The sequence below is a fragment of the Oncorhynchus mykiss genome, chromosome 25 (assembly GCF_057628025.1).
Source record: "Oncorhynchus mykiss isolate SJ-2025 chromosome 25, ASM5762802v1, whole genome shotgun sequence".
Classification (NCBI taxonomy): Eukaryota; Metazoa; Chordata; class Actinopteri; order Salmoniformes; family Salmonidae; genus Oncorhynchus; species Oncorhynchus mykiss.
Window position 1 is genome coordinate 49,685,009 of NC_143046.1, and position 18,214 is coordinate 49,703,222.

The 18,214-nt window shown below is 41.8% G+C and overlaps 1 protein-coding gene across 1 annotated transcript in view; it reads right to left on the reverse strand.

Moving 5' to 3' along the window:
- Positions 1-7,033: 7,033 nt before the first annotated feature.
- The window catches only part of alk (ALK receptor tyrosine kinase), a 698,893-nt gene continuing 687,712 nt past the window's right edge, over positions 7,034-18,214 (reverse strand). The window contains exons 26-29 of the mRNA XM_090220448.1: positions 10,461-10,562; positions 9,788-9,922; positions 8,875-8,965; positions 7,034-8,535 (exon numbers count right to left, since the gene is read on the reverse strand). Of these exons, the coding sequence (XP_090076574.1) occupies positions 7,378-8,535; positions 8,875-8,965; positions 9,788-9,922; positions 10,461-10,562 (1,486 nt within the window). The 3' untranslated portion in view covers positions 7,034-7,377. The remainder of the gene's footprint in view (positions 8,536-8,874; positions 8,966-9,787; positions 9,923-10,460; positions 10,563-18,214) is intronic.

The window sequence follows — 18,214 nt, forward strand, 5'->3', positions numbered from 1 at the left end:
CTCTGTCTTTTGGATGCCTGTGCGCCAAACCTCCCATGTGGGCGGACTGTCTATTAGCAAACGCCTGAATGACTTCAGCAAACTTTCTATCCCTGTTTGCAGCGCATTCGGAAAGTATTCAGACCCCTTGACTTTTTCCACATTTTGTATAAAAATGTATAAAAAATGTCAAATTGAAATATCACATCTACATAAGTATTCAGACCCTTTACTCAGTACTTTGTTGAAGCACCTTTGGCAGCGATTACAGCCTCGAGTCACACCTCTATTTGGAGAGTTTCTCCCATTCTTCTCTGCAGATCCTCTCAAGCTCTGTCAGGTTGGATGTGGAGCGTCGCTGCACAGCTATTTTCAGGTCTCTCCAGAGATGTTCAATCGGGTTAAGTCCAGGCTCTGGCTGGGCCACTCAAGGACATTCAGAGACTTTTGCCGAAGCCACTCCTACATTTTCTTGGCTGTGTGCTTAGGGTCGTTGTCCTGTTGGAAGGTGAACCTTCGCCCCCAGTCGGAGGTCCTGAGCGCTCTGGAGCAGGTTTTCATCAAGGATCTCTCTGTTCATCTTTCCCTCGATCCTGGAGGGTGCCAGGTTTCCTCCAGACGTGATCAATCTTGGTTTCATCAGACCAGAGAATCTTGTTTTTTCATGGTCAGAGTCCTTTAGGTGCCTTTTGCCGAACTCCAAGCGGGCTGTCATGTGCAATTTACAGAGGTTTCCATCTGGCCTCTCTACCATAAAGGCCTAATTGATGGAGTGCTGCAGAGATGGTTTGGGATTATGGAAGTTTCTTCTCCATAGAGGAACTCTGGAGCTCTGTCAGAGTGACCATCGGGTTCGTGATCACCTCCCTGACCAAGGCCCTTCTCCCCCGATTGCTCAGTTTTGCCTGGCAGGCAACTCTAGGAAGAGTCTTGATGGTTCCAAACTTCTTCCATTTTCGAATTATGGAGGCCACTGTGTTCTTGGGAACCTTCAATGCTGCAGAAATGTTTTGGTACCCTTCCCCAGATCTGAGCCTCGACAAAATCCTGTCTTGGAGCGCGACGGACAATTCCTTCGACCTCATGGCTTAGTTTTTGCTCTGACATGCATTGTCAACTGTGGAACCTTATATAGACAGGTGTGTGCCTTTCAAAATCATGTCCAGTCATTTTAATTTACCACAGGTGGACTCCAATCAAGTTGTAGAAACATCTCAAAGATGAACAATGGAAAAGGATGCACCTGAGCTCAATTTTGACTCTCATAGCAAAGGGTCTGAATGCTGATGTAAAAATATATAGTTTTTTTTTCTAATAAATTTGCCAAATTTTTTATTTAAAACTTCTTGCTCCTACTTGAGACGCAGACGTCTCAAGTAGGCACCTGGAAATGCAAATGCGCTACGCTAAATGCACTCGTTAAAACTCAAACGTTCATTAAAATATACATGCAGGGTATTGAATTAAAGCTACACTCGTTGTGAATCTAGCCAACAAGTCAGATTTTTAAAATGCTTTTCGGCGAAAGCATGAGAAGCTATTATCTGATAGCATGCAACACCCCAAAATGCCTGAAGGCGACGTAAACAAAAGAATTAGCGTAGCCGGTGCTACACAAAAACGCAGAAATAAAATATAAAACATTCATTACCTTTGATGATATTCTTTGTTGGCACTCCTATATGTCCCATAAACATCACAAATTGGTCTTTTTCCCGATTAAATCCGTCCATGAATGCCCAAAATATCCATTTGTATAACCTGTCTGCATCACGAAAAAAGCTCTCTTCCAACACGCAACGTCATGTTTAAAAATTATATAAGTTGCCTATATTCTTTGACAAAACACTTCAACCTACTTTTATAACCCAACTTTAGGTACTTGTAAACGTTAATAAGCGATCAAATTGATCACTGGGCGATCTGTATTCAATAGCAGCTACAAAAGAAAACAGTGTCCATTTTTCAATCTTCCAAAATCGATTGAGGTAGGCTGGATGGAATCACGGATCTATTGGTAATGTCTCAATGGATTTTTGGCGACATCGTGTGGAAGCTGTAGGAATTGCATCCGTCTCCATATTAAATTTGGTTTCCTTTAAATAATCCATGAAAGGGGCGCATGGATACTTTTTTCAGATTTCAGTGACCAGTTTTTCTTGCGCTTTTCGATGAAACACACGCTCTGTTATAGTCACAGACGTGATTTAACCAGTTTTAGAAACTTCAGAGTGTTTTCTATCCACACATACTAATCATATGCATATACTATATTCCTGGCATGAGTAGCAGGACGCTGAAATGTTGCGCGATTTTTAACAGAATGTTCGAAAAAGGAGGGGGTAGGATAAAGAGGTTAATATATTTTAGAATAACAAAATGTGGAAAAGCTCAAGGGGTCTGAATACTTTCCGAATGCACTGTATATCTGATGAGAAGAGAGATGTCTGGGGGGGGGTTACACTTTTTGATCGATTACAAAATGGGGCTTAACCGTTCTCATTTGGAGGCCAGAGTCCATCAGTCCTGTAATATCATGGTTTATTCCCTTTATTTGTTGATTCAATTACTGCTCTGGCACATTGTTTTATACTGAACTACACAGCTACTTCTAACTCAATTAAAACTATCCGAGTTTCCGGGATGCATGACTTTCCCAAGAAATATCTAAGTATGCCAATTTACTCTGAACAATTAAAGGCCTCTGTAACAATATTTATAGGATGTCCCTATTCAACTGGGACAGTCAACTGTTCAACTGTTTTTTGCATTTGCCACATGGACAAAAACAATATCTATCTGCTACTGTGTAAAATCCTGCAATGGATGTTTGAATCGAGCTGTATAAGGGCTCGATTCAATCCATTGCGCTAAAGATCCGTGCTACAGCGCAATAAAAATGGTAAGGCAATGTTCCCACGTTAGCGGAGACTGCATTCACGGTAAACGTTGGCTCAATCAGGAATTTCCTTTCAATTTCAATCACGCTATAACGCTGAACTTCCGCGATACGGAGTGAATCGAGTCCTAAGTCTGAGTGAGTTAAGTCAAGTCTGGCAGCAGCAACCAATAGTCATTATATAGTAATTTATTAATTTTGGCAGATGTCATCTGAAGGGCAACATACAGAGGTTACCAGTCATAGTACAATACATCATAATTACAACATGTTACAGATGCAATTCAGTTGGTTTTTACAAGGAACAACGGAGTTCAGATGATTTGCTGCAAAGAAACAGAAAATTATGTGAACACAGCCACTGGAGATGAGCAATTGTGCAACATGTTACTCGAACCCTCTATCATAAGCATAAACCAAACAACACCTTGTGTTACAGTGCCTTGCGAAAGTATTCGGCCCCCTTGAACTTTGCGACCTTTTGCCACATTTCAGGCTTCAAACAAAGATATAAAACTGTATTTTTTTGTGAATAATCAACAACAAGTGGGACACAATCATGAAGTGGAACGACATTTATTGGATATTTCAAACTTTTTTAACAAATCAAAAACTGAAAAATTGGGCGCGCAAAATTATTCAGCCCCTTTTCTTTCAGTGCAGCAAACTCTCTCCAGAAGTTCAGTGAGGATCTCTGAATGATCCAATGTTGACCTAAATGACGATAATGATGATAAATACAATCCACATGTGTGTAATCAAGTCTCCGTATGAATGCACCTGCACTGTGATAGTCTCAGAGGTCCGTTAAAAGCGCAGAGAGCATCATGAAGAACAAGGAACACACCAGGCAGGTCCGAGATACTGTTGTGAAGAAGTGTAAAGCCGGATTTGGATACAAAAAGATTTCCCAAGCTTTAAACATCCCAAGGAGCACTGTGCAAGCGATAATATTGAAATGGAAGGAGTATCAGACCACTGCAAATCTACCAAGACCTGGCCGTCCCACTAAACTTTCAGCTCATACAAGGAGAAGACTGATCAGAGATGCAGCCAAGAGGCCCATGATCACTCTGGATGAACTGCAGTGATCTACAGCTGAGGTGGGAGACTCTGTCCATAGGACAACAATCAGTTGTATATTGCAAAAATCTGGCCTTTATGGAAGAGTGGCAAGAAGAAAGCCATTTCTTGAAGATATCCATAAAAAGTTTTGGTTAAAGTTTGCCACAAGCCACCTAGGAGACACACCAAACATGTGGAAGAAGGTGCTCTGGTCAGATGAAACCAAAATTGAACTTTTTGGCAACAATGCAAAACATTATGTTTGGCGTAAAAGCAACACACCATCCCCACTGTCAAACATGGTGGTGGCAGCATCATAGTTTGGGCCTGCTTTTCTTCAGCAGGGACAGGGAAGATGGTTAAAATTGATGGGAAGATGGATGGAGCCAAATACAGGACCATTCTGGAAGAAAACCTGATGGAGTCTGCAAAAGACCTGAGACTGGGACGGAGATTTGTCTTCCAACAAGACAATGATCCAAAACATAAAGCAAAATCTACAATGGAATGGTTCAAAAATAAACATATCCAGGTGTTAGAATGGCCAAGTCAAAGTCCAGACCTGAATCCAATCGAGAATCTGTGGAAAGAACTGAAAACTGCTGTTCACAAATGCTCTCCATCCAACCTCACTGAGCTCGAGCTGTTTTGCAAGGAGGAATGGGAAAAAAATTCAGTCTCTCGATGTGCAAAACTGATAGAGACATACCCCAAGCGACTTACAGCTGTAATCGCAGCAAAAGGTGGCGCTACAAAGTATTAACTTAAGGGGGCTGAATAATTTTGCACGCCCAATTTTTCAGTTTTTGATTTGTTAAAAAAGTTTGAAATATCCAATAAATATTGTTCCACTTCATGATTGTGTCCCACTTGTTGTTGATTCTTCACAAAAAAATACAGTTTTATATCTTTATGTTTGAAGCCTGAAATGTGGCAAAAGGTTGCAAAGTTCAAGGGGGCCGAATACTTTCGCAAGGCACTGTATCAAATGTTTTCACTACAACAGCTTGTAAAGCTTTATGAAAGAGTGTTCAAGTAAAGGGTTAACAACATAGCCAGGCAAACAACTGACACATTGGCACTTCCTGGATACACTCAAATCAACTTCATCTTAGCTTAGCATAGACTAGCACTCATGTCCATTTGAGACTTAAGTACATGAAAGTTGATTCGCACTGTACATTAAAATTAATTCATAATCACAATCTTTTTGAATGTTTAAAAGCAGACTGCATTGACAGTGTTGAGGCTATGCACATTGAATGTATAAAAGCAGACTGCATTGACAGTGTTGAGGCTATGCACATTGAATGTAGATGTAGACATGGTTGATAACTGATGGCGTAAGAAGTTAGATCCTCACAAAATATTAACCATAGATTTTTCACAAGTGGACCACAAGCAATTTGTATTCAAACTTTTCACTCAGAATAATTTATATTCTATAGTAGTCGTTCTTATAATAGAAAAGATAAATTATGCAAATGTATTAACATTGAGTACTTTAAAATAGCAGTTTAGGGGTAAAGACCTATTCAGCAATGTTTAAATATAGTTGCTGGGTAAGGCAACAACAAAAAAAGTTCTGAATCAAGAAAAGGTTGTTGAAAAAAGGCCCCCAGCAAAAATGCCAACATTTCCTATTTTAAAAGCACACTTTCAAATTAAATTAATCTCCAACTATGTGTCCATGGAAGTTGATGGAACACTAATTTCTGTCTTTCCATAGAGGGCCATAATATATACATATGAGGAATAAACGGTATAAAGTAAGCCCCCATAGTATTGTGCCTCGAATAACATTCTTTATCTCTCTTTCTTTCTCCCCCTTCTCCCTCCATCTCTTCCTCTCTCAAACACACAAACATATGCACACACAGATGAATGCCCCTTACTCACGCACCTTAAAGTTCAAAAATAGCCACCCACATGCAGTGCTTATGGCACCATTACACCCCCCAACAATTCCCATTCACTCCCACCCTCATACCATAGCAACATTCAACTAGATGAGTGCATTTAGTTTCCAACTATCTGAAATACCATTCATTGGTCAATTTAATTCGACATTGGACAAAAATTCCTGCTTCTAAAAAAATGCCAAATAGCTAACCAATGTCAAATGAATTTGGATATGGTTGGGTATAAGAAATGGGTCCATTTAATAATATACAGAGTTCCCAACATAATAAATAAATGAGAAGGCAGGCAAACATCAACAAACACTTTCATCCTCTCCGGAATCCAGTGTACGATTCTCACAATATTCTTGTAAAAAATCATTTCTGATTGGTGAATCAACTGCCAAGGCCAGAAATCCCAAAGGAAATGGATGAACTGCAATGATTGACGGCCAAATAAGTTAATTAATGCTACAGTCAGTTAGACATCTGGCAGATGTGTATTGTTCTCAGTTACCATGTTCTACATGTTTTTGATTGTGAAACACAAACTGTTTGTTTCCCGAATGACTTGTGATGAATGGCTGCATTGACATCTACAAAGCCACGAAGATAAGCGGTCGACTCGTGAAAACATTGCGGATAAATTAACTAGTTCAACCAGATGGAAACATTTCACCCTGTCCTGTTACAATAGCTGACAACTCATTCAGCCCGCTCTCTTCATATAGTGTATCACTCCCTTAGCGGCTACATTTTAGCAGGTGTTGCAAAATGTCCATCGTTCCTGTTTTACTAGCCAATGGTCCACAACTTTTTCTTCCCAATGGTCTTTGATGCTCTGCAATGTGCTTTAAAGTAACTGCCCAGTGAAAATCTAACTTTTATATTCTGTTAATGTTGTTGACTCGTCCTATACTCGTATTTGTGGCCAAAGCATGAATTGGGGGGAAAAAAACACTTAAACTCTCTTCAAAAAATGGTTGCTATTTCCTCATAGAACATATCATCTCCCTGAGGAGGATGAGCTGGCCAATCAGTGGTCTGGAGGAGGATGAGCTGGCCAATCAGCGGGCTACTTACGTGAATATTGTTTATGACTGGTATAAATCCACACCATTCTGTTGTTGGGGTACGCACACACCATTCCAACACAGAAAAGCTACTTTTTAACATACTCATTTAACAATTTTTGGAAGGAAAACTATTTCTCTCATATTTAAAGTAATTATAAGTCAAATTTCATAGAAATCTGGAAACACTGGGCAGTTACTTTAACAACCACTGGTATTTCCACAACCATTTTAGAGATTATTTTACTTAATTTTTTACTCCGCAACCATTGGCCAGGTGAAAATGGGTCAGTCCAATCTGTGGATGAAACCAAGGCGTCGCGGGGGGGGGGGGCGGCAGGTACGTAGGCGGCAGGTACTGTCCTGACCCAATGTTGCACGGAGTACCATCTAGTCTGGCTGTACGCCTGTCTTCCTATACACATGGTCTCTGAAGTGAGAGACAAAAATAAAGGTTGGGCTAAAGCACCGTGGCATTGTGGCCCTCCATCCGGGGCAGCCTGGGGTCCTGCACCGTCCCCATGGTGACCAGCAGCGGACGGCTGTCCTCGGCACTGGCCGTCGCCGAGCAGCTCAGCGACAGCTGGGTCCCCTCCACTCCTCTCTGGAGGGCCACGGGTGGCGGGGGAGGAGGAGACGGGGGAGTTTGGGGTTTGACAGGGTTAGTGTGGTGGTGGGTCGCCTCCAGGGGCAACCCTTGCTCCTGGTAGCCGTAGCCGATGTTCCCGCAGGGGAAGTGGCGAAGTCTGAAGAGGGGGACTGGGGGGAGGGTGGCAGAATCTAACAGGAGCGGGGTAGGGGCAGTGATATCCGAGAAGGTGGCCTGGGGTGGGGGCGGAGGGGGCAAGAGGGGCTTGCAGAGCCCCTGCTGTTGCTGCTGCTGTTGGTGGTGCAGGAGCTGCATCTGCTGTTGTTGATGCTGTTGCTGCTGTGGATGGAAGGGATACGGTGGCTGGAACTGCTGCTGCTTGTGCTGCTGTTGCTGGAGACCCAGGGCCCCCGCAGCCTCGGCCACAGTCCGCCCCTGGTACTCCTGCCCCTCGCCCGGAACCCTCCCACCTCCAAGCCCCCCACCTCCACTGCCCATGTCTCCCTGCCTTTGCTGCTGCTGTTGTTGCTGCTGCTTCCTCTGCTGCTGCTGGAGGAACCAGGAGCCATAGGTGGGGTTCCACAGGTTGGTGGGCTTCCCATTGTGACCATCCTTATCCTTAGGGTAGCCCTGGGTGAAGGCCAGATTAATGTGGCCCCCCTCTGGGTTGGGTTGCTGGGTGGAGATGGGGGGAGGCGCCTTGAAGGTGGAGATGAAGGAGGTGGCTGTGATGGTGGTTGTGGTGAATGTCTGAGGGTGGGGGTGGAACTGGGGTTGTTCCGCCATCATCTGGGGCTTGACTGTTTCGGGGGGTTGCCTGGAAAGGAGGAGGCGCTGCTTGACTCTTTGTTTCTCCTCGTTGGAGTCGGGGGCAGAGGGTGGCGGTGCAGGGCCCTCCCCGTCGGGCATCTGAGTGGACACCAGCAGGGGAGAGGCCGTGAGATCCTCAGGGTGCATGGGCACCCGCTCCTCCGCTTCGGGGAGGGGCCCATATTCCACAGGCAAGGTAACAGTCACCACATCGGGGTCCTGGAGAGGATAGGGAAGCATTAGACACTAACAATGGCAAACAACGTGCAATGACATCATGAACATTACCGTTGTCTGAATTTGTAGAAAATGACACGACACAAGTAGAGTTCAAAATGTCAATTCTAATAACCATGATTGTTTCTGTCATCTACTTAAATAAAGTCAATCTCAAAAGGAATACAGCTTTTACACACAGACAGACAGGTTATGAGCTGTATCACATTATAAAATATCCATACATAATAAAATAACCTCTTGGCAGTAAAACAGACATTTAATACTTGAGCAGAGTTCCAGTGCAGATGGGTGTTGACTCTCGATGTTCACACTCCCTACCTGTAAGCAGTAGTCAATCCTCTCCAAGATGGTGGAGAAGTTGGGCCTGTCCTCCGGTTGATGCTGCCAACTCTGTGTCATTATTCGGTACCTGAAACACATGCACACATCACACACACACGACCACAAGCACAATCAAAAACCATATATTCCCCCTTCGATGATAATTGTTTGACAGACACAAACTCACGCACACTTTATCAAAAGTGCCGCCTCCCCATCATAATACCACTCGACTGATTTAATACAAATCATTCTGAATGAAGTGTAATATCCCGCTAGTTTGAGTGATCACTGTTGAAAAGTCAGTAGGGGTAAAACAGAATCCTGGGGTACCCCCCAAGACAGTGCAAAATCAAGCTTGTTTCTTAATTAGATTTGACTTGCAATCATTACTCTTGTGTAATATTCTTTGGCAATGTGACATGCCTATTGTGAGCCCTTCGTGACGCAGATTAATTGTAACACATGGGAACTGTGTTTATTTTTCAAGGAAAAAACGATCAAAGAATAATGTTTTTGGCTTTTCTGTGGTGATACAAAGGCTACAACTGACAGCTGGGAGAGTTCAAAGGAGAATTGGACAATGAAAGCGGTTTGTCATGTATGGAGTGGGCGTGAAAGATCAGCGATGGGCGAGAATGTGATCAAGCTTGAGAAGTTATTGATATTTTGTGTGTTTGTTCGCTTGTATCCATGTGTATATCTGCATTCTATGTATGTGCATGAGTGAAAACAGTATACTGTGAGGTTGTGTGTGTAATATGTCTGTAACAGAGTAAGTTCCATCCCTATGTGAGTGACAGTTCAGACAGGGACGGAAGTTGACTGAGTGACAGTTCACTTTCAATCTCAAGTGCTTCACTAGCACACATCTGCTACATGTGTTTGGGTGGTATGTGATTGGACTTACACGGGCCCTGGGCAGTTTTTGGGAGGGTCCATCCTTCCCCCGCTGGTGACAAACTCCAACACTTCCTGGTTACTGCGACTGGGATAGGGCATATAGCCCAGAGAGAAGATCTCCCATAGCAAAACCCCAAAGGACCTGAGAGAAAGTTGGAGAGATGGTAGGAGGAAGAAGGAAAGTGAGAGAGGGGGAGTGAGAAGTAGGTGAGGGAGCAAGAGAGGAATAATTTGTATTTCGTTTTTAGACGGGAGAGAGAATCATAAATCTTAAGGGTGATAAGGGCAAAGTGAGGGGTGAAGGAGGGAGGGAAGAAGCCAAGTGGTTAGCGCATTGGGCCAGTAACCGAAAGGTTGCTAGATTGAATCCCTGAGCTGACGAGGTAAAAATCTGTTGTTCTGCCCCTGAACAAGGCAGTTAACCCACTGTTCCTAGGCCGTCATTGTAAATAAGAATTTGCTCTTAACTGACTTGCCTAGTTAAATAAAAGTTACATTAAAAATAAAAAAGGAGGACAGCAGATAGAGTAAAAGAGAGGAGGCTTTCAAAAGGTGAAAAAGAGAAAGTTCCATTGAAGGACGGAAAAAGGGAGGTAATGGAGACTGGAAGGGTGAAATGAAAGGGAGTGACATTCAAGAGAACTGAGACATCATTGAGAGTGAGTTACAATGGAACGTACCACGTGTCCGTTTTGGATGTGAAGATCCCCTCCATGAAAGCTTCGGGAGGCATCCACTTCACAGGCAGCATGGCGCGCCCACCCTTTCTGTAGTAGCTCGCCCTGTGTGGAGACAAACCCGTTCACACACACAGGGGGATCTTGTTAGACACGCTGCATGACTTTATTGAAAGCACAGCAGGTAGAAAAAGGGATGAAAACAGAAAGAAAAAGAGGAAAATAAATGAAGACAGAGCCCCTAGTTTGACTCCTAATTATCCTTAAACCTCTGAAGACTAGCCACATCCATTCCAGTTGGAAGAACTTAAATGTTTTATCTCAGAACACTCAAAAGTTGGATTCTCCACCGACTGTAGTATAAAGGGAACATGGGTGTTAATAACACTCGGTGGAGACTAAGGATCCTGAATGCCTGAGACATGCCATTAAGTTATCCTGACAATCACACCTCACTATTGTTACAGCCCCCCCCCCCCCTCTCCCCATTATTGTAACATAGGGGTTGAACAATAGTTCTGTACATCTACCCTAATCTTCACTCATCGTGGAGTTCTATGACAACGGTACAGTCGTCATGACTGTCGACGTGCGCCAAGCTCCAGGTTTAAACTGCTACGTGCTGTCTGAGTTCCATCATGATTCAAATAGGTTACATGTCAATAGGTTACATGAACAACCACACGGATGTGACAGAGGAAAGAAAGGTAAAGTAATGGAATGGAATAATGCAAAATGTAGGCTACAAATTTAAGGAAACTAACACTAATGCTACAGTTATAAATGTATGTGGGTATTACCAAAGTTTGACTCCGATAGTGGCTAATATTTAAAACTTCTTAGGGCTAGGCCCCTTTTTTACCCATTTCCTCCAGCAGTCTATGTTCAAGGTTTCAGGCTTGTAACTTCAAAAACGAATAAGAAATATCAGATTTAGTACAGGGACACAGTCTTGGAAATGTGTGTTTGCGCCCCATGAAGACAGGACGCACCTGCTAAAATCAGTTTCCTATTGAACATACTTCTTTCAGTAATAACTATCATAGTTTGATTACATTTCCGGGTATCTGAAGAGTAAATAGAAATGTATTTTGACTTGTTGAAACAAAGTTTAGGGGTAGATTTTCATATTCCTTTCTCTGCATGTCAAACGAGTGGATTACTCAAATCGATGGCACCAACTAAAGGGACTTTTTGGGATATAAAGAAGGATTTTATCTAGCAAAATCATTCCTGTAACCATTTCCATGTCTTGATTTGGCGTGAAGTGTCCTCATTATAACAAAAATCCCCAGAGTTTTCAAAGTAACAGAATTTTCTAAATACCCTTTTCTCAGGCAGATGGACACCTACTTAGCATTTATTTTTTTAAATGTGGATCCTTATTAGCTTTTGCAGAAGCAGCAGCTACTCTTCGAGGGGTCCACAAAAAACACAAAACATGACAAGTAACAAAACACTGATACCCAAAGACAGACACCCAAATACAATGATATACAAACAATACAACACAAATTAAACAAACAATACAACTAAAACATAATGCATGTGTTAGAGTGTGTGAGTGTGTGTTTGTGTGTGTGTCCGCCATTCCATGAGTTGATGTTTAGTCCGATTTTTTAAGGTAATAGGAGTTCAATGCAATCATGACTGTGTAAAACTGTGCCTTGCCATGTATTCATTTTGGACTTGGGGACTGTGAAGAGACTCCTCCTGGTGGCATGTCTTGTAGGGTTTAGTTTATTAAGATCCCCAATAGCTACTACACATGCAGCAGCTACTCTACTCTACTCTACTAAATCACATTGTAGGATTTTTAATGAATTTATTTGCAAATTATAGTGGAAAATAAGTATTTGGTCAATTACAAAGGTTTATCTCAATAATTTGTTATATACCCTTTGTTGGCAATGACAGAGGTCAAACGTTTTCTGTAAGTCTTCACAAGGTTTTCACACACTGTTGCTGGTATTTTGGCCCATTCCTCCATACAGATCTCCTCTAGAGTAGTGATGTTTTGGGGCTGTTGCTGGGCAACACAGACTTTCAACTCCCTCCAAAGATATTCTATGGGGTTGAGATCTGGAGACTGGCTAGGCCACTCTAGGACCTTGAAATGCTTCTTACGAAGCCACTCCTTCGTTGCCCGGGCGGTGTGTTTGGGATCATTGTCATGCTGAAAGACCCAGCCACGTTTCATCTTCAATGCCCTTGCTGATGGAAGGAGGTTTTCACTCAAAATCTCACGATACATGGCCCCATTCATTCTTTCCTTTACACGGATCAGTCGTCCTGGTCCCTTTGACGAAAAACAGCCCCAAAGCATGATGTTTCCACCCCCATGCTTCACAGTAAGTATGGTGTTCTTTGGATGCAACTCAGCATTCTTTGTCCTCCAAACACAAAGAGTGGAGTTTTTACCAAAAACTTATATTTTGGTTTCATCTGACCAAATTACATTCTCCCAATCTTCTTCTGGGTCATCCAAATGCTCTCTAGCAAACTTTACTGATGGTAGGCTTTGCTACTTTGGTCCCAGCTCTCTGCAGGTCATTCACTAGGTCCCCCGTGTGGTTCTGGGATTTTTGCTCACCGTTCTTGGGATCACTTTGACCCCACGGGGTGAGATCTTGCATGGAGCCCCAGATCGAGGGAGATTATCAGTGGTCTTGTATGTCTTTCATTTCCTAATAATTGCTCCCACAGTTGATTTCTTCAAACCAAGCTGCTTACCTATTGCAGATTCAGCCTTCCCAGCCTGGTGCAGGTCTACAATTTTGTTTCTGGTGTCCTTTGACAGCTCCTTGGTCTTGGCCATAGTGGAGTTTGGAGTGTGACTGTTTGAGGTTGTGGACAGTTGTTATACAGTTGTTATACTGATAACAAGTTCAATGAGGTTCCATTAATACAGGTAACGAGTGGAGGACAGAGGAGCCTCTTAAATAAGAAGTTACAGGTCTGTGAGAGCCAGAAATCTTGCTTGTTTGTAGGTGACCAAATACTTATTTTCCACCATAATTTGCAAATACATTCATAAAAAATCCTACAATGTGATTTTCTGGATTTGTTTTCTCATTTTGTCTGTCATTGGTGAAGTGTACCTATAATGACAATTACAGGCCTCTCTCATCTTTTTAAGTGGGAGAACTTGCACAATTGGTGGCTGACTAAATACTTTTTTGCCCAACTGTAAATGACAAATAAAATAAGAGTTCTATATATAGGAAATACACCAAGAGACTATTAAGAGTTGAGGTCAGGGCTCTGTGCAGGCCAATCAAGTTCTTCCACACCGATCTCGACAAACCATTTCTGTATGGACCTCGCTTTGTGCACGGGGGCATTGTCATGCGGTAACAGGAAAGGGCCTTCCTCAAACTTTTGTACTTTCGCAAATAATTGTCTAGAATGTCATTGTGTGCTGTAGCGTTAAGATTTCCCTTCACTGGAACTAAGGTGCCTAGCCTGAACCATGAAAAACAGTCCCATACCATTATTTATCCTCCATCAAACTTTACAGTTGGCACTATGCATTGGGGCAGGTAGCATTCTGCTGGCATCTGCCAAACACAGATTCGTCCACCGGACTGCCAGATGGAGAGGCGTGATTCATCACTGCAGAGAAAGTGTTTCCACTGCTCCAGATTCCAATGGCGGCAAGCTTTATACCACTCCAGCCGATGCTTGGCATTGCGCATTGTGATCTTAGGCTTGTGTGCGGCTGCTCAGCCATGGAAACCCATTTCATGAAGCTCCCGACAAACAGTTGTTGTGCTGATGCTGCTTCCACAGGCAGTTTGGAACTCGGTAGTGAGTGTTGCAACTGAGGACAGATTATTTTTACTAGCTAAGCACTTCAGCATTTGGCGGTCCCGTTCTGTGAGCTTGTGTGGCCTATAACGCCTAGTCGTTTCCACTTCAAAATAACATAACTTACAGTTGACCAGGGCAGCTCTAGCAGGACAGAAAATTGATGAACTGACTTGTTGGAAAGGTGGCATTCTATGACGGTGCCACGTTGAAAGTCACTGAGCTCTTCAGTAAGGCCATTCTACTGCCAATGTTTGTCTATGAAGATTGCATGGCTGTGTGCTCAATTTTATACACCTGTCAGAAACGAGTATGGGTGAAATACCCAAATCCACTCATTTGAAGGGGTATCCACATACTTTTGTATATACTGTATAGTGTACATATTAATATCCTTATATACAGTGCAGTTAAATCAGATCTTTAGAAAGAGCAGAGGCGCTATGAAACAATGTTATTTTTTTCTTCATTTAAACTTGCTTTTTGCCTAAGTAAACGCTGGTGGCAGAGCATTCAACGATGACATGGCTGTATACATAACTGAGCGACGCATTAAGTCTGTTATAGGTTTGGGTACCATGAAGAAACACATAGTGGCATGTCTGGTGGGGTATATATGTCTGTTTGAAGTGTATGCAAATACAGTTGAAGTCTGAAGTTTACATACACTTGGGTTGGAGTCATTAAAACTCGTTTTTCAACCACTCCACAAATTTCATGTTAACAAACTATAGCTTTGGCAAGTCGGTTACGACATCTACTTTGTGCATGACGCAAGTCATTTTTCCAACAATTGTTTAAAGACAGATTATTTCACTTATAATTCACTGTATCACAATACCAGTGGGTCAGAAGTTTACATACACTAAGTTGACTGTGCCTTTAAACAGCTTGGAAAATTCCAGAAAATTATGTCATGGCGTTAGAAGCTTCTGATAGGCTAATTGACATCATTTGAGTCAATTGGAGGTGTACCTGTGGATGTATTTCAAGGCCTACCTTCAAACTCAGTGCCTCTTTGCTTGAAATCATGGAAAAATCAAAAGAAATCAGCCAAGACCTCAGGAAAAAACATTTTAGACCTCCACAAGTCTGGTTCATCCTTGGGAGCAATTTCTAAATGCCTGAAGATACCACGTTCATCTGTACAAACAATAGTAGGCAAGTATAAACACCATGCGAATCAATCCCAGAACAACAGCAAAGGACCCTGTGAAGATGCTGGAGGAAACAGGTACAAAAGTATCTATATTCACAGTAAAATTGGTCCTATATCGACATAACCTGAAAGGCCGCTCAGCAAGGAAGAAGCCACTGCTCCAAAACCACCATAAAACAGACAGACTACGGTTTGCAACTGCACATGGGGACAAAGATTGTACTTTTTGGAGAAATGTCCTCTGATTTGATGAAACAAAAATAGAACTGTTTGGCCATAATGACCATCATTATGTTTGGAGGAAAAAGGGGGATCGTCGCAATCTGAAGAACACCATCCTAACCGTGAAGCACGGGGGTGGCAGCATCACAAAATAGATGATCATGAGGATGGAAAAATGATGTGGATATATTAAAGTAACATCTCAAGACATCATTCAGGAAGTTAAAGCTTGGTCGCAAATGGGTCTTCTAACTGGACAATGACCCCAAGCATACTTCCAAAGTTGTGGGAAAATGGCTTAAGGACAACAAAGTCAAGGTATTGGAGTGGCAATCACAAAGCCCTGACCTCAATCCTATAGATTATTTTTGGGCAGAAATGAAAAAGTGTGTGTAGCAAGGAGGCCTTACAAACCTTACTCAGTTACACCAGCTCTGTCAGGGGAAATGGGCCAAAATTCACCGAACTTATTGTGGGATGCTTTCTACCCGAAACGTTTGACCCAAGTTAAACAATTTAAAGGCTATGCTACCAAATACTAATGGAGTGTATGTAAACTTCTGACCCACTGGGAATGTGATGAAAGAAATAAAAGCTGAAATAAATCATTCTCCCTACTATTATTCTGACATTTCACATTCTTAAAATAAAGTAGTGATCCTAACTGACCAAAAACAGGTAATTTTTACTAGGATTAAATGTCAGGAATTGTGAAAAAACTGAGTTTAAATGTACTTGGCTAAGGTGTATGTAAACTTCCGACTTCAACTGTAGATTATATAAGTGGTTAGGCATTTTCATCACACAATTGTTTCTTTTTAAGACTAGAAGAAAAGTAGTCAATTTCTACTCAACCCTCAGTCATGAAAGACTATCATGCATGTTGCTTTGTTTTGCCAAGTGCAGTCTTTCTTTGCTGACCGTATTACTGGACAGTAATCAAGATGCGACAAGATCAAAGCCTGAACAACTAGTACAGTTGATCTTTGTGTAAAAAAAAAAAAATTGGAATCTTTTTTTTTATAACACACATACATCTCCCCATCTTCACAACAACTTTGTCAATATGACTTTACCATGATAACTGACCATCCAATGTTACTCCTATGAGTTCAGTTTCTTCAACTATGCTCAACTGCAGTTTAGGTTTAGGTCTAGAATGCTTTGAACCAAATACAATGCTTTGGGTTTTAGATGTATTTAAGACCAGTTTATTGCTAATTACCCATTCTGACACTGACTGTAACTCCTTGCTAAGAGTCTCAGTGCCTGTAGGTGCTGATGTGTAGACTGTGCAATCATCAGCATACATAGTAATTTTATCTTGTAAGACAAGTAGCAAATAATTTGTAAAATAAAGAAGTGTAACGCCCCAAGGCAGCGGCCCTGAGGGATGCCGCACTGTACATAGCTGATGTTAGAGAAGTTTCCATTGAAGAATACTCTGAGTTCTATTGGATAAGTAACTCTCCAAGTGTGTGATGGCAAGTTCGTTTTTTCAATAATAAATCATGATCAATAACATCAAGTTAATAACATCTAGTTCATTTTATCCTTGTTTTCATTTCAACAATTTACTATCTGTGAGGTGCTAGATGCCTTGCTTAAGATTGATGTAAAATAAAATCAGCTGGAGCTGATATGCTTGATCCATTCTTGCTGCAGCCCTCTGCCCCTCTGATTGTTGAATCCTTAATCCATATTTTTTACCTGAAAATTATATCTGGTTTGGATGGCGGCCCATGTACTTCCCCTTAACGAAGGTGGTGACACTTGTGACCTAAATAATTAAAACCCTATTTCTAAACGTTCTTGTCTAGCTATACTATTAGAAGCCTTGATTTATTATCAGGTAAGATCTTTCTTATCTTTGAAATGTATCCTAAATGTACATCAGTCGGGTTTTAGACCAGCACTATCTCTGCTGCATCCCTAGTTAAAAATGATGTTATTAACTGTGTGGATAAAAGGCTGCATTGTGCTGCTCATCTTCATTGACCTGTCAAAGGCTTTCAATACTATTGATCACTCACTGCTAATTCAGAGGCTTTCCTCAATTGGCCTAGAGCAGGCTGCATATAACTGGTTTAAAAATGACTTGACAGATAGAACTCGAAGCATATCTACTAATGGTGTTAAATCAGTTTTCCTGGATATTACGAAAGTTGTCCCGCATGGGTCGGTTCTGGGTCTTTGTTAACTGTTTTCATTAACAATATCAACTTATCTGTAAAAAAATATATAAATAAGTACAGTACCTGCACTTGTATGCCGTTGACACTGTTGTGTATGCTATTGCCGCCACGGTTGGCCAGGCTCTATCTGAACTACAGTCTGCCTTCATTGTATTACAGAAAAACTTTATTGACCTGAAATTAGTACTGCATGCAGGTTAAACTAAGCATATATTGTTCTCTAGAGCGCATAAAAAGCTGTATTTAATTAGCATATTGATGAGTTAGAAGCTGAGAATAAAAATGTGGCTTCTTCAATAGAAATAGAAGTGCCTCTCGCTAAATAGTAGAAAGCAGATTATTCAGTCAATGTTCCTATTGGTCCTAGTCTA